This window comes from Antennarius striatus, chromosome 9 (genome assembly GCF_040054535.1).
Source record: "Antennarius striatus isolate MH-2024 chromosome 9, ASM4005453v1, whole genome shotgun sequence".
NCBI lineage: Eukaryota > Metazoa > Chordata > Actinopteri > Lophiiformes > Antennariidae > Antennarius > Antennarius striatus.
Genome location: NC_090784.1, coordinates 10187870 through 10205997, shown reverse-complemented (window position 1 = coordinate 10205997; position 18128 = coordinate 10187870). Strand labels below are relative to the sequence as shown.

At 40.2% G+C, this 18128-nt stretch overlaps 1 protein-coding gene across 1 annotated transcript in view; it reads right to left on the bottom strand.

Moving 5' to 3' along the window:
• The window catches only part of cdkal1 (CDK5 regulatory subunit associated protein 1-like 1), a 252411-nt gene that overhangs the window by 11778 nt on the left and 222505 nt on the right, over positions 1–18128 (bottom strand). Inside the window, exons 13-14 of the mRNA XM_068323764.1 lie at positions 11499–11582; positions 7854–8018 (exon numbers count right to left, since the gene is read on the bottom strand). Of these exons, the coding sequence (XP_068179865.1) occupies positions 7854–8018; positions 11499–11582 (249 nt within the window). The remainder of the gene's footprint in view (positions 1–7853; positions 8019–11498; positions 11583–18128) is intronic.

Here is an 18128-nt window from a genome sequence, read left to right as displayed (position 1 = left end):
ATTTTCTCGATAATCGTTAATGACGCCAGGTAGTCTAATAATAAATCATCCACAGTGGTTTTATGTAAAATGTAAACATCAGCAGACAATAAACAAACCTTTTTTTTCAAGAAATTTATAATCAACATCTCTGTAAATGAAATAATTGTAAGAAATAATTATATTAAAAACTCGATTTAAGTGACTGCACTGATGAGGTTTATTTTGAAATATAGCATCTTACAATCAGTGCATTCAACGTAGGAGAAGTACTGATCATTTCCAATAAAAGGGTGAACAAGTTGATCAAATAACAATAATTACAATAATGAGAATTAGCAGATGGGAACCACTGATCTAGAAGTAACGGGAGACAATGACACCTGAAGTGTGTTCTTGACATCCGTCTACTCCGCAGTTTGGTTTTCTTTTCGGTCACTGCAGAAAATCCAGCTTCACAACGACAGAAGGTTAGAAATGGAAGCAGGGTTTTTGATACTTTTTGGGCGATGTCAGGATAATCTGCCTGGACTATAATCCAGTACACTGGTGCAGTTGTGGGCACTTAATTTAGGGGTAACGGCTGGTAACCTGTCACGTGACTGAGACCTTTCAAGTGGGACAGACGCGTGCATATGTCTGTGTGTTATTCCGCACAAACGTCACTTTTTAAAATAAAATATCTTTAAGACTCCAAAATAAATAAAACAATGTAAATTATTTTTTCTTTCTGTGCTGCCTGGTACCAAATGATACACGGACCAGTAATGGTTCGCGGCGTGGGGGTTGGGGACCACTAGTTGAATACTTGCTACGTTCTATTGTGTCTTATTCACTGAAGTATTTTTTTGTTTAGAGGCAAAATAAAAGATAGTTTGATAAAGCAAATTTTTAGAAATCTGTGTATTTTTAACAGTGTAACATTAAGCCTTCAGTTTGTATATTATATTTTATTGCATATCAGAGTAGACACTAATAAAACATACATCAGTACTTAAGATTAATAAAATACATTTAGTCTCTGACGGAGTTGACAGAAATCAAGTTTTTAAGGTAAACTTGTGAATCTGTTAAAAATACTTCTTAACTTCCAGAGAGAGAGGGAGAGAGAGAGAGAGAGAGAGAGAGAGAGCGAGCGAGAGAGAGAGAGAGAGAGAGAGAGAGACAGAGAGAGAGAGACAGAGAAAGAGAGACAGAGAGATGATAGAGTTCAATGACAAACAAGTAATAAAATATGGTCACAATGAAACAACACATAAAACAAGAAAAACGGCTGGGGAAAAAAGGAGAAATGTATAGAAATATAAGGATGACAAAATGACCAGAAAGAAGACTGAGAAATTGAAAAATATCAGCCATAGCTAAAAAGAAAGAGAATGAGCAGGAAATTTAATACTCTGCTGGAGATTCTCAATTTACCTCCTTTTTCTTGATATTCTCTCTCAAAATGTGGTTTTGGAGAGACATTGTTTACTTCTCATATTCCTCCATCTTCATATCTCCCCCAGCTCTCTCATCTTACTATTCTGTTTTTTGTACCAGCCATCAATTTGAATCTTGTGGAGGGAGTAGAGCTGTTTTCTTTTCTCGCTCTCTTCCTCTCTCTCTGTCTCCTTGAAAAATTGTGCTGCGAAAAGACCTGATTATTGGATGGCACTCAAGCAGCTTTTCTGTCTCCTGATCTCTCAGTCGACCTCGCTCTCCCTATTTTGTTCTTGTCTTATTTTTTGGCCTCTCTCTTACGCACCCCTTTCCTTTTCTATAATTTCATCTGAGAATGAGAACTGGTGAAGGTAGTCTATTTTCTTTTCCTTTACCATACTGTTGAGTGCTTTCTCTGCTTTTGTGTTCCACTAAAAGACTCATTTTCTGTGGGTAGAACTTCATGTGAAGGAGGGCCTGAAAGATGAGAGATGGCGAGAGACAAAGAGCCAGCAAAAGAAAAATCGAACAGAGGGAGAAATATCTTCCATGTCAACAAAATCTAATCTATCTTCTACTAAAACTTTGGTCTTGCTTTATGTAATGAAACAACAAGAACAAAATTGATCCATTTGGTTTTTACTCTCAACAACAACTGGAAAACACTTGGGCAAAAACAAATATAATTATAGTAACACAACTGTTTGACATGTATTCAAAATCCTGCATGATGGGTTTGGTTGTTCTGCTTCATAAATTGGAATATATCCTCTGCTAGGGGCCACCTTAGCATAGCATTCTTTGGATGCACATAAACAGGGTGCCATTAAGTCACCACTCATCCATCCATCAATAATTCTCTTATCTGTCTATATATTCACACATTCATGCATCTATTCATCTACCCATTCGTCACATGTGTGCATCCCAGCTATCATGTCTCACACTCGTGCATCCAAATCTATCTGTCCTTTTTCAGGTCAATCAATCCTCACCCATCAACACAAGCTTTCAACTGCCACTGTTCCATGAATTCTTCCATCTATCCAGGCATTCCCACGTACATCAGTATGGATGCTGGCTGGTGTGCAATCAGTTCTCTCTTTTCATCTCTGAAATGATAGGTCTCTCACTTTGTTCGCCTTTCGAAAAATGCACATTTACAGACCTCAGTGGGTTCCCCTACCTAACCAATCAGTCACTTATCTGCCACTCGTTTTTTTTCCCTCCATCCTTTTCTTTGCCCCTGTGCATCTTGGCTGAAACAAAAACGTTCTGCCTCCATCCATCTATCAATGACCCATCTATCATGGACCTCATCATACAATCTCTCCCTTCCCAGTCCTTTATTATTCTGCTATTCTCTTGCGCTCTGGTAACAGTCTGTAATTACAGACTGTAAGACATGGGTGTGTCTACCTACCTTTCTCTAATCACTCATGTATTCTGCATACCCGCAGCTCAGGGCGAGGCAGATTCACCAGAGGCTCGTAAAAATAGATGGTTTTCAAGTATCTGTAGGCCACCAGATACCTGTATGTGTGTACAATGACTGCGTTAACAATGACTGCGTTCTTATGCTTAATTTTGCATTTGTTTCTATGTTTCTGTGTATATTATTTTAACATAAATTTAGATAATATATAGTAATATACTAATGTACTCCAGGGAGGAGTTGATGTCCATGGGGGTCAAAGGAGACCCAGCAACACGCAATCTCATTCCCGCTGAGCTCCGACGGTATATATCGCGGATGCCGAACGGGTCGCATTGAAAGGACTAGACTAACGGCTAGAGCCGCTAACCGGAGGTGAGTCAAGCCCTCCGTCCCCTCCGTCATCATGGGGAACGTGAACTCGCTACCGAACAAGTTGGATGACTGATGGCGCTGTATAGGACTGAACAGCGCTACCGGGAGACCAGCTTGTTTGTGTTCTCTGAGACGTGGCTAACTGGCGACGTGCCAGACGCTAACGTCGGACTAACCGGCTTCTCCTCCGTATGAGCGGACCGGGACACGAACACCGCCGGTAACAAGAAAGGAGGTGGATTAATCATCTATACCAACGATAGATGGTGCCATCTGGGACATGTGACGGTAAATCAACACTGTGTAACCGCGATCTGGAGCTAACAGCTGTTAGAATCAGATCATACTACCTGGCGCGTGAATTTTCACATGTTATTGTCCCCGCCGTCTACATTCCTCCACGGGCAAACCCTGAGACTGCACGAGAGACCATCTGTGGCACCACCTCCGCTCTTCGGACCCGGCACCCGGAGGCGCTCGTCATTATCACCGGTGACTTTAACCACGTCACCTTGGACTCATCTTTCCCCACTATGGTCCAGTGTGTAGACTGTCCGACATGGAAGAACAGAAACATCGATCTGTTCTACACTAATGCTAAGGAGGCATACACTGCCACCCCCCTCCCTCCACTAGGTAAATCAGATCATAACCTAGTGTACCTACAGCCCACCTACATACCGCTGGTGAAACAGCTGCCAGCAACAACACGACAGGTCAGGAAGTGGTCCCCAGAAGCAGAGGAAACGCTTAGGGACTGCTTCCAGACCACCAACTGGGATGTCATCGTGGGCTCACACGGGGAGGACATTGAGGGGGCTGCTCAGTGTTTTACAGATTACATGAACTTCTGTATGGACACTGTGGCCACTGTCAGGACAGTCAGGTGTTACCCCAACAACAAACCCTGGGTAACAAAGGAAGTCAAGGCTGTCCTGAATAGAAAGAAGCGGGCGTTCAGGAGCAATAACGAGGAGGAGATGAAGAAGGCCCAGCAGGAAGTGAGACTCTGCCTGATGAAGGCCAAGGAGGGGTACAGGAGGAAGCTTGAGAAGCAGCTGGGGCGCAACCTGGTGCGGGAGGTCTGGAATAGGATGAGAACCATCACCGGACACGGGAAAGGGCGCACGCAGCACTGTGGAAGGTAACAGTGAACGAGTAAATGAACTAAACAGCTTTTTCAATCGGTTCAGCTCCCCCACCACTCCCGGCTCCTCGTCCCAGGCCTCTCCCGGCCCTGCAGACTGCTTCACTGATGCTCCATGCGCTTCCTCTCCTTCCACCCCTGCCACTTCTCCTTCCACCCTCTACCCCTGCCACTTCTCCCGAGCCCACTCCAAGAGCTGCGAAGCTCAACGGCCCCACCTCAACCACTGGACTTCCAACCTCGCCACGACTTCCTGCTCCCACCACGACGGAGACCGTCATCACTGCAGATCTGGTGACGACAACCCTGCGGAGGCCCCGTCCCTATAAGGCGGCTAGACCGGATAAGATCTCCCCAGGACTCCTCCCAGTCTGTGCTTCGGAACTAGGGGACCCCCTGCAGCGATTGTTCAACCTCAGTCTGCGGCTGGAGAGGGTCCCGCCACTGTGGAAGACCTCCTGCATCGTCCCGGTACCCAAGAAAAGACGCCCTACTGAGCTCAACGACCCCCGACCGGTCGCTCTTACCTCCCATGTAATGAAAACCCTACAGCCCTGGTCTTGGAGCTCATGCGTCCACAGGTGCAGGGTGCTATGGACCCTCTCCAGTTCGCCTATCGGCTGGATTTCCGACGGGCACCTCCCTTTCCACAGCCAGTGATCATTGAGGGCAGTGAGGTGGAGGTGTTCGGAAACTATAAGTACCTGGGACTGCAGATACACCTCAGTGCAATGCACACTGTCTGCGGGACTGTCAGCGCGTGGTTGCAGTGCGTTACATTACTGATGTAAGGATCCAGCAGCTGACAGATGTAATGTAACCCCTCTTCCCTAAACCTGTACCTTTCGTACAGTGATTGTTCAGGCAATTCGAACGGACTAGAGCAATCTCTAAATACTCTCTCGCGCCTGAGCGCTCTTCACACAAGCTGTGCACCAAGATCCACCAGGTTCTCATAAAACGGACAGCCCATTTTCCAAGAGAACTGATTGGTCAGTAGGTGGGGCTGTTATCCCCGCTGAGCTCTGATTGGTCAGTAGGTGGGGCTGTTATACCTGCTGAGCTCTTATCCTGAACTTATCCTGCTCCGGAACAGGTTAGGTGTTCAGCATAGGTTACCGCGACAACGTAGCCCGATAGAAAGTCAGCCACCTTTATGGTACCGAAAAGCCAGGGTTAAGCCTGAAGTTACCTTGCTAAACCAAAATCCAGCTTTATGGTACAGGCCTCTGGTTGTTTTGGAAAAGAGAATCAGAATAAATGTTCAAAGAATGATGGAAATAGCAGGCTTGGGGAAACAAATTCAGGAGACAATTAGTTTGACAAGGTCTAGTCGTCAATTCTAAACTTTTCATTGCTAAGTAATGTGTTGCCTGACCTGCTGTACTCTCCTTTAGTTTTTGCTCATTCTCTGACATCATTTTCTCTCTTGTTCTCTCCTTACTAGCTTTGCTCTTCCTCAGTATCCCCTCTCTTTCTCGTGTCTCTTGTCTGGAACTTCCATCCCCTCCCTCCCTGTCTGTCTGGCAGTGAAGGCTGATGGAGTGTGAAATTAGAAAGTGTATCATATTCTGCTCTGTGGCTCCATGTCCTGAGCTATAAGCTACAGCTACTCAGAGTGAAAAATAACATGCAGTGAAACAGATACATTAACATGGTGTTAGTGTGTGCTGTCCGTGTGTGTACATCTATGTGTGTGTTTGTACATCTGTGCGTGCATGTGATGAAACAGAATACAGAGGACAGTTTAGCCAGCCACGACTTATCTTAAATTACTTATCATGCCTGATACACTGATGCTTTTCTAGAAACTGCAGAAGCGAACAAGGATTGAAAATGCGGAAAGATGCAAGTAAGCAAGCACGCACACACACACACACACACACACACACACACACACACATACAACCACTCACACACACACACACACACACACACACACACACACACACACACACACACACACACACACACACACACACACACACACACACACACACACACACAAACACACACACACGCAAAGACAGCTTATTCATTTACTGACTGAACAAAATTCATACAAACACAACTTTAACACAACAACTAGACACAGAGAGTTTAAAGATAAAGCACAGGCTCTCTGGTTTGGTGAAAAAACTCAGAAAATGCATGAATTGGAATACGTGCAGACCTGGTACCCAGATGTACAGTATGAGGAGAGAACATATATAGATATTACCTACTTAATACAGCCTGCAAAAAAATAAGCTAGGTGACCCTGCACCAAAAAACAACAACACTTTCAAACAAGGTGAAGGATGCTGGCACTAGCAAGTTAAATTACTATCAAAGTTAGTCTTTTGGGATTTTTACCCCAAAATTCCAAAGACAGGAGACAAAAGCTGGGCCATATTCTGGTACTTAAACAATATACATATAATGAAATTTGCTTGGATGGGATAGACTTGGGAACCAAGTTTAAAAATTTACAATTTGTATTACAATGTACATGCTTCTTGAGGACTACTGTAGTCTAAAAAATGTAGTTTTGACCTATGTTGCTGTCCATTACCACTCTCATTAAGGTGAGAGTATTTTCTGGGCCATTTCTTATTCTATAGAACAAATTAATTACAAAACTATCTCAATCCAATTAACACTTATAGTGTATTTTTTTCCACAGTTTATCCATGAAGTAATTGACGTGTTTTAGTGCATGAATGTGAACCTCTGTCTTTGTCACTGTCTCACTGCTTATTGTACTATTTAATTTGAAATACAATGTAGCAAGCCAGTCAAACCTCAGTTTTCGAACACATCTGTTCTCGACCAAATCAGTTTTCGACCAGAGAATCCGAGAATTTTACGTCTCTGAACTCGACCAAAATTCGGCTCTCGACCAAACTGAAAGAAGCTGAGGGTACCTGAACGCGACTCACTTGGGAGCCGAGCGAACTCGAATGCCCAGGATGCTTCCTCCAAAGCGCATTCGTGTTCAAAGTTCGATAGGATATATTTTATTAAAATAAAATGCAGTGTCTATTTCTACCCTTTTTTTAATCTATGGTAAACAGTATACAGTGCAGTTTATGGTGTAAACCGAAAGAAGCCGAGCGTACCTGAACGCGACTCACTTGGGAGCCGAGCAAACTGCCCAGGATGCTTCCTCCGTAGCGCATTCGTGTTCAAAGTTTGATAGGATATCTTTTATTAAAATGAAACACAGTGTCTATTTCTACCTCTTTTTATCTATGGTAAACAGTATACAGTGCAGTTTATGGTGTAAAACAGTAAAAAAAGAAAACTTAGAAAAAGTTGTTTTTTAGACTTGGAACGGATTAAAATTATTTACACTAATTATAATGGGAAAAATAGTTTCGGTATTCGAACAACTCGCTTTTCGAACAGCCTTCTGGAACGGATTATGGTCGAAAACCGAGGGTTGACTGTATTCGGAAAATAACTTATTTGTAACTTTATCAATGCATAACTGGAATAAGTTTGACTGTTTACCGGGATCATGCCAGAAACTTCTCCTTTCTGAAGTGGCGCAGCAATGGAAGGAGTGAACGGCGTGCTGTCCTCTACTGGTCTGCCTTTCAGGAAATGTTTTCCTGCTTCGTAGATGTCCACCTCAATCATCTTTCCTTTAAACTCTGTTCTCTTCGGTACCAGCACCTGCAAGTCAGGATCAGCATTGCAAATTTAAGGAACCAGAACACATAACACAACCAACTACTTCATCTGCCATCATTGGATATCCCAGCTCATTACTGGGTGTTAGTTTCAAAGGCAGTTTACGAAGAGTGCCCAAAGAAAACATGACTTTACTGATCACATTTTAATGGATGATAAGATAAATCCAGAACCCGACTGTATTTTACATATAAATGTGGAGCTATATGACAATTACAAACAACCCTTTGCACATTTGTTTCATTTACATTAATCAGGTAATAAAATAACCACCAAAATGACAAAGGATGGCAAAAATAAAAAGACAGACTATTTTCAGTTACATTTATGGAACCATCAAGGTCAAAAACTATGGCAACAGTCTGAAGTACTGCATACCAGAGGGATATGCTGGTTTGTCTTCTTATTTCTCCATGGCAACTATAAATCTTAGCTGATCACAGCAGGAGGGAAGAGCAAACAAAGAATTATAACTGCAGCTTAGTGAGAAATGGAAATATTTTTAATAACCTTCCCTTACAAAGAAGATCATGTGCAAATGTGTTTATTTTAAATGATTGCATTTGGTTGAGTTTTTTTTGGTCAGTTTTTCATTACAGATTCAATGACATATGAGTGGTGTTGTAATTATTAACTAGTATTAAAACTCATGGTTCACAGGTTAACTAAAGATTCTACGATGCACACATGCACGCACACACGCACGCACGCACACACACACACACACACACAAACACACAGACACACAGACACACACACACACACAAGGGGTACAGCAAGAGGTACAATATCTTGGCCAACTTCAATCTAGCAGTCCTGTGTGCTGACTCACATTATGTAGTGGTCTGTGTAACCGTTACACAACTCTGTAGGCTTAAGCCACTGACCATGCAGAAAAATAGCATGAAACCTGGTGGAGGGAGGCTCACTGCTGTGGTGGCAGGAGTAAGCCTGTCTCAGTATTAATCATTCTGTGTTTTTCCAGGTGAAAGAATACGGAAGGAGATGGAGAACACCTTAATCAACACACCTGCTGCTCAACCTTTCAGTGTGTGTGTGTGTGTGTGTGTGTGTGTGTGTGTGTGTGTGTGTGTGTGTGTGTGTGTGTGTGTGTGTTGTGTGTGAGTATACCTGTATTAGTGTGTAATGAGGGTGCCTTTGTGTGTGTCAGAGGCGTAAACTAGGATGGAAGTAGAGCGTTAATGTGGCAGGGTTGTGGGAGAGCTGGGTAAGGTTGTGTGTAAGGTCATTCGAGGCCCATTACAGGGTGATTACATGAGGAAAGAGCTTTGTCCAATTTCATTGGAAATCCCTCCTCCTGTTTCCTCACTAAGCCTCACACCCCCCACACACAGGTGGGTGGGATGTCTATTATACCCGTCAGGATAGATATCCATCTGATGGTGTAAAAGTGGAACTCGACCATTTGTTCAAACTCACACCTCTCCCTAACGTATTCCCTACTTCCCTCCAATAGCCTCTCTCTCCATCCCATTTTTTCCTTTTTTACTTCTTACCATTCTTTTCACTTCTTCCCTAACCCCTGACTTCCCAATATTTTTTCTCCATCCAATTTCCACTAGTTTGTCAACCACCATATCTCCCTCACCAAAATTTGCGATGTTCAGATCATATTTACATTATAAAAACACATTTATACTGTGTTCTTGACATAATCATACGGTATAATGATTGGAGGCTATCAAAATAAAAGCTTTAAGGTTCTGTGTAATGTATATACAAATTCTTGCACATGCACTGAATGTGTTTATATTTCTCTTTGAAGTGCTGTAGATGTTAGTTTTTCTTAAAGGAAAAAACTATAGACTAAAAAGCATCCTGTTTCAGGTTGCTTTCTCAAGTCAGGGGTGATTATATGTACATGTAACACTGCATGCCAAATACTACTGTAAAAAAAAAATCAGGTGTTGGGTGGAGGGAGAGAAAACATCAAACATCTCAATATTCTCTCATCTGGAGTACTGGGAACTGACACACAACATGTATGACTGAAAAATCAAAAATGTAAGAAGGATCCCAGACTGATACAACACAGACTTGAACCGAGTGACACTTGTAACTTAAGCAGATAGCCTGCAGAAGGAGGTGCAAAGGAGAAGGGAGGCAGGAGAGGAAAGTGGAAGGGATGAAAAATTATTACCATCCCCTGCCCTCCCTTCTAATAAAAAGCATAACTTCAAACATGTTTCTGATGATGGTTAAAGCAGGAGGAAATTGATTTATTTGAAGATGTTTTAAAGTGAATTTTTCACAGGTTGGGAGAGGGTCTTTGAAGCCATGCAGAAGTCTGCTCATGTGTGTGGAATGGAATGTTCATGTCTTAAGGGCTGACCTTAATGTTAGTACAGTAAAAAGTAAAAATACTGTTGCTATCACCCACCAAATGCTCTCATGACCACCGCAGGGTGTGTGTATTTGTGAGTTTGTGTGATATTATAGCCAACCTACTTTGGTCAATACCAGCATAAGCTTCTGACACCTGCAGTAAATATTCTACTAGCATGCAAACTACAGCTTCTGCTCTGATTTACCAAGTGAAAATGACAAAGATTTGGATCATTGACAACTTCTCTACTGTATGATTTAGAAGATAGGTATAGCAACAGTAGAAATCATTGGCCATTGATTCCAAAGAAATCATGAAAACTATTAGGAATTAGAAAACTATTCTAAACTTTTGACTCATCAGAAAAACCACCTTTGGCAGATGAAACAGTTAAACACATTCATGGCTTTTTTCTACCATGGGCATGAAATATTCTTCAGAAAGTTCTACCCAACTCTGTTGCAGACATTCCCATAAATGTCTAGCACTTGTAGGTTGCTTTGCTTTCACTCTTCTGTCCAGTTCATCTCAAACCAGCTTGATGGGCTCTAAGTCAGGAGACTGTGCTGGCCACCCCGTGTTTTCAAGCATATCATCTTATTCTTTAAGGTAGTTCTGATACTAAAGTGCGTTCCAACACTGCTTTTACGCAGACAGAGGGGGTTGTAAGTCAGTAAGAAATGTTGGGACATCTGTTGGAACTGGGAGCACCAATTGATCAACCTCCATTGCTGTAGAACTGCTTTTAGTTTTTAACCCATTTTTTGTTTGTCTTTTTGGATAAAACTGGAATGTACATTATTTTTCAGTTTTTTTAACCTCGCTTTTTTTTTCTGACCTCTCACAGTTCACCACTTACCTTTGAACCTTTTCATGCTTTTTTATGGACTTGAAATGCTTGAATTTCAATACAAAACAGGAAAAATGGGGTGTTCTAAATATTTTGACCAGTAGTGTAATAGTTTTTAATACATTATTTGACTTCATGATTTCTTTATAAATGGTTAAAACAACTATTGACACAAAAATTAAGAATGTAGCGAAGAAGGCTGTATGCATATGCATGCAATGTGAATAGCTCACTAGGCAATAATATATTCTAAAAACTATCTTACCTGTTCGTAGAACTTGTTGTGAGCCACATAGTACTGAGCATCAAATGACTCTTCTGTCACCAAAACATGTTGCCTCTCCCCTACCTAAATGGGACAATAAGAAAGGATGCTTAAAGAATATCAAACGCACAGGAGTTTATTGGCTTATATCAGTATTCTATGCAGCATTTGATCAAATGATTTTCATCTGGAGACACAACCATCTGCACAGCCCAGAGAATTGTATCAATATGCGTAGCTATCATTGAGATCATCCTTCTCAACTTCTTCCAATTTTTTTTTTTACCTCCCTGCATGTTTTTCTGCTTGAATCACTCAGATTACACAAATCAAAGACTCCTTGCTAATATCAAAGAGCTATAGAAATGCATATTTTCTTGTTATATATAGGATTATGTAAGGTACTGTAAACACTCTTGTGCACAAAAAGAAACATTCTGATTCCCCATGTGCCAGAACCTGGAGAATGTCAAGAGGAAAAACAGCTTTTTAACTGTAAAAAAACCTCAAACAGAACCTCAGCGTGTAGCTCTCTGCCTTAATCAAATAGAGAGGGAGAGAGACAGAAAGAGAGGAATGAATGGGCAAAAGTCTTAAGCTTTCACATTTTTCCATGTTTTCTGTCACTACATTTCACAATTTAATTACAATCTCAAGGTTTTCCAAACCACTTCAGCTTTAGCAACTTGGATGAAAGTATCGTAAGTACTATTCATTCTCAGGTCCTACAAAAAATGAAACTGAATAAGGAAAAAAATAACACAAAGACTTACAGGACACATGCTAACAGAAAAATACATCAGAAAATTAAATACTTCAACAAGGCCTCCCAAGAAGGGATACATAATGTTTGACATTTGACACATAATGTCAGAAAATAAATTATATGTTGAAATGTTGGGAGTCAATGAAGAAGAAATATGAGTAGATAATGAAAACTTTTACCTTATAATTGAATCAAATAACTTATCATTTGTCTCCAATTGACAACATGTTTTGATAACCATTTAACTGTGCTATAGGATGGAATCTTCACACTTCAACTTGCTGGAGATGCCCTAAAGAATTTCCTGAAGCATCTTGATTGATCCACAGTTCATTTAGAGCAGTGGTACCCAACCCCCGGGCCGCAGACCGGTACCGGTCCATGGGTCATTTGGTACCGGGCCACTCAGAAAAAAAAATATTTACATTACTTCCGTTTTAGTTATTTCCTAGTCTGAAAGACGTTAAATTTGAAAAGTGATGTCTGTGTGGAATGACGCACTGACAAATTCATGTATCTGTCTCCCTTGACGGGTCTCGGTCACGTGACAGGTTATCAACACACACACAATGAAGCGCCCATAAACGCACCAGTGTTCTGGATTAAAGTCAAGGCAGATTATCCTGAGATCACCCAAGAAGTATCGAAAACCCTGCTTCCATTTCCAACCTCCTGTCTGTGTGAAGCGATCTTCTGCTGTGACCGAAAACCAAACCAAATTGCAGAGTAGACCAGACATATGGTACACACTTCACGTGTCATTGTCTCCCGTTATCCCTAGATCAGCGGTCCCCTTCCACTAATTCTCATTATTTTAATTATTATTATTTGATTGACTTGTTCACCTTTCTATTGGAAATGATCAGTATTTCTCCTGCGTTGAATGCACCGATTGTAAGTCGCGAAATATCAAAATAAACCTCATCAGTGCAGTCACTTGAATCGAGTTTTTAATGTAATTATTTCTTATAATTATTTCGTCTACAGAGACGAAATAGAGATGTTGATTATCAATTTATAAAAAAAAGTTTGTTTATTGTCTGTTGATGTCTACATTTTATATAAAACCACTGCGGACGATTTATTATTAGACTACACCTGTCCTGGCGTCATTAACGATTATCAAGCAAATGAAGACTGGTCCGTGAAATAATGTTTTAGATGAAACCGGTCCGTGGTGCAAAAAAGTTTGGAGACAGCTGATTTAGAGTGCATTTAGTCCATCACTGACAGCCAAAAACAGTGCCTTTGAAATGGCCATATCACCTATGTCTTGGTGTTTTATGAAACTTGAAAATGACCATTTCATATAACAGAAAGTCTATATCACAGCCAGTAATTCAGGAAATAGTGCTGCAGAAGCATACACTGCCTGTGATTTAAAAATCAGCAACATATAGTTGAAAATGTTGGGAACAGTGTTGTGTAGGATCAGTGGCAAGTACTTGCATTTAAACTCTTGTCAGTCATAAGTGCCATACTGTAAAAGTGTGCTGACTGATTGTTTCCTGAGTAATATGTCAGAGCCTTAGAAGTTATGGCTTTGACACATTGCTCAGGGTGCTTTTATTTCATTTTCAGAGATTCATCTTCTGCGATCTACCCTTCACTCTTTCCTGTCTATTTTGTAAGTTCCATCTGTCTCTTGTCTCTGGATATTTTCTTTGTTCTTCAAACTTGTGTATGTGCGTGTTTACCAAGAAAGCACCTGCACAGGCATGTTGACGGACTTAAAAAGAGACTGCTCATATCAATGTTTCTGGCAAACAGCAATTTTCAGAAAAAGAGGTCGGAAAACATTCTTTCAAAAATTATTACTCAGGGCTCGAAATTAACTTTTTTTCTTGGTAGCACTGTTGCTCCCAAATTTAGAAGTTAGTAGCACCAGCAAAGACTTTAGGAGCACCTACCCAAAAGCAAGGCAGTGACGGAGCGATAGTGACCGCTCCGTCCATCTCCTTTCTGCGCGCCTCTCTCCCTCGCCCAGGAGAGCAGCCACAGCTGCACTCTTTGTTTCCTGGCAGGACCGCAGGAGTGCGGTCTCACAAAAAAAGGCGCACCAGATTTTTTTCCCTAGTCACACCGGTGCTCCCAAATATACTGTATTTAATAAAAAAATTATAAAAATGTGGGCGCATATGCGACCAAAATGGGTGCAATTTCGAGCCCTGTTACTCGAAAGTGAACATATAAATTTGGCCCTCCATTTGATCCTTTACTGACAAGAGATGACTAAACTAAAAGTACATGAAAAAGCCATGTTTGAACAGTGTTGTGACTATATTTAGCCAAACTGGCATTTGCAAATACTTGAAATAGATAGAACTCCTCCATTGGCAATTTATCATTTTGTTCATTATCAGCTGTGACTAGAAAACATAACTACTAAATTATTACTTAAACTACTTTTGCATTTTTCTTCCTCTGAGAAAACCATTTTTGAGATCTATAAAGAATTTAGGAACAGAGTGACTTGACTTTAGTCATTTACCTCAGTGAATGACAGGAGCCCACTTCAAAAAGTGGTGGATGTGGTGTGACTTTTTGTGAATTTACTCTCTAATCAACACCTAAACTATCAGTGAGGATTAGTAATCTGCATATATGAGAATCTGGGTTCAGAAGATGACAAAACAACAGACATACATGATGCTTACACTGCAAACACAACCTCTCACAAAACACAACAGATCAAATACAGATTTGTAGGCTTATAAAAGTCCAATTTACAATTACCCATAATCCAAGTTATAAACCTGGTAATGAAAGGACTGGGGCTTTGAAATAGAGTCAGTACTTTCACAGCAAATAAATGAGCAATTCACTATTCACAGCATCTCTAAAATAATCTAACTTGCATCCGCGACCTTTTCACAATGCAAGTGGATGATGGTTGTGACCTGAAAAGACAACTGGAATGTTTCATGTGATTAATTATAAGAAGCTAAAGGTCAGTGTCAAAGGAGACAAACAAAAACTCAAGATAGTCTGTTTTGCAGTGTTGCTTGTATGACAATACTAAAGAAGAGAGTGTCAGTAAAAATAGTGTTTAATTAATAGATGTAATGTGCTTACTTCAAGGGCAGGTTTATTAATAGCACTCAATTTCAAAGACACAGCATGTCCCAAAGCACAGACACACTTCAATCTCCTAATACATTTTTCAATCAAAAAACAGAGCAAACAGCCAGATGCCTCTTGCTTATGTCGGCATCACCTCACGATGACTACTGACTTTCTCAGATCTTGTTATAAAGACATAATCACAACATACTGATATATTCTGTGTATGTGTATCAGTAATCAGCAGCATCACTTAGTATACTTAGTCAGAATTTCCAATAGTTTGTAAATATAAATAAAACCAAAATTAAACCTTGACATTGTTTACTCATCTCATCCTGTCTTTGAAAAAAAATAAAAAAATGTATATAAATTTTGATTACCAGTTTTACTATATAGCTTACTATAAAACACGATTATCAAACCATGCACATTGGCTTTAAAACAGTTTTATTAAAAACTAAACGGGAATCTCAAATACACATCTCAATTACTCCAGAACTGCCTGTCGCAGTGAGCAACAGATGTCATGAACACATGGAGAGATAAAATGGAAAAAATTAATATTGCTGATCTCCATCATCCCTAATAAGACCATAAGAATTGTAGATCAAGACCAGGTTACAATCTGATAAACCAACAACAATTTGTTCATGAGGTATATTTAGTTGGTAAAACATATGGGTGGAAGGAGGCTGTCAAAGTAGGAAACATGTTTGTCCAGATCAGTATTCATGAACATCATACCTATTTGCAAATTAACTATGGGTCCCATTTATGACTTTAATCCCTACAAAAAAGAAGTGTGATCATTAACAATTAACATTCATACAATTAGAGGCACCAAAGCAATAAAAGTAGTTCATTTTCAACAAGAAACAAAACCACACGTGAATGTTTTTCCTTGCAGTCATTAGGGGACAGACACAGATGTATTTCTGTGTCACATAATGTCTGTCTATCAGACATGTAATAACACAATGAGCCAAAAAGTGGCCTTATAATGACATGGCCATGGGATTATATCTATCACCTGTTATAAAAATCTAAGTTAATTGATTTCAGTTTGTCCTGGGTTACAATTTGCAAAAAATGGCTATAAACAGCAGGCAAAGAAATCCTGGAATTTTCATTTAATGTTGATCATAAAATCCCCAATTGAAAATGTTCTGTTTGCCCACAAATGATCAACATTGCCTGTATTTGAACAATTTCCAACACAAATTAAATATTGCTTTGTGCTTTTAGGACTACACACTGGTCATATGCTCATCTCATTTTAATTAGGGTACATACTTTATTGCCAGAGACCTACCCGCAAGAAAAGAGGAATATGGCAGATGACAAACTTTCTTATTCCTTTAAGAAGATTGTTTTAAATCTTTCTCCTCAAAACATTTTCATGACATCACTGCAATAAACTGATTCCTTTTGTTTATTACTTTACAAATTTGTAATAAGAAAAATAATAACCATTAGGAACAATATATTCCAAATACCTTAAAATGTAATATCATTGTGACTCCATTGCAAATATTAATAGTAATAACTTTATTCTCTATGGTAATCATTCAACATTCAGAAATGTTCCCATATCGGCTTGGCCTATATTCTCAGCCTTTCAGTAGTGTATTGATATTAGGTTTACATTTGCATATATGTGAGGAACTCTTTGTTGCGGCAGCCAGGAGACTCACCTTGCCTATACAAAGAAAGGAAAGTCATGTTGACTGCAGCTGAGTTCACATCTGATATGACTGGCTCCGACAATCTATGTTGTCAACATTAATTGTGAATTGTTGGTGACCACTTTTAAAGTTTGATAGAAGGCAGACTATAATCAAGAATACTTCATGAGGTCTGGCTGATATCAAGAGTTAAAAGATTAGAGCTTCCAGTAATTCATATTAGGCCCTGAAATGAACTACACCTTATGAAGAAATTGCTTAATAATTTCAAGGTTAAGTTGAGGTAAAGTCTACAGAGCATCAAACACTAAAACCCTCCATGATGTTTCCTATTGGTTTGCAGTCTACACTTCTGAGGCCACCACCCATTACATCAACCAACCAAATTTACTCACAGCAGTTTTGCCACCACCAGTCATCCGCTATTAGAAATTGCACACTGGCATTTACTTTTAAGACCATAATTTGTGCAATATTATTTTTTTCCTAGCACTTGCAATTTGTTTCAAACATTACTGACACAATGAAGACTTTTATTATAATGCTGATAGTCATAAATTGGAACATTGTGTATATTTACAAATTTGTGTGTGTGTGTGTGTGTGTGTGTGTGTGTGTGTGTGTGTGTGTGAGAGAGAGAGAGAGAGAGAGAGAGAGAGAGAGAGAGAGAGAGAGAGAGAGAGAGAGAGAGAGAGAGAGAGAGAGAGAGAGAGAGAGAGAGACAGAACGAGAAAGAGAGAAAGACAGAGAGAAAGATGGAAGGACAGCAAAGGAGAAAGAACACAGGGATGACAAAGTATAAAAAGTGGGCAAGACAGACCAATTCTACCTCTGATAGCCTGACAAAAAAAAGACCATTGTACAGACAGACCCAGCAAATGCACACACACACACACACACACACACACACACACACACACACACACACACACACACACACACACACACACACCACAGTGGCCTGCAGGCTGTTTAGCATCTCCGATGATGGAATGAATCACATCAAAATGCAGACATGACAGACACAGACAAAGGTAATCCAACCACTACTAAAGCCAGTTCTAAAACATCAGTTACTAAAATAAGAAGATTTGAATAATTGTTGATAGACTA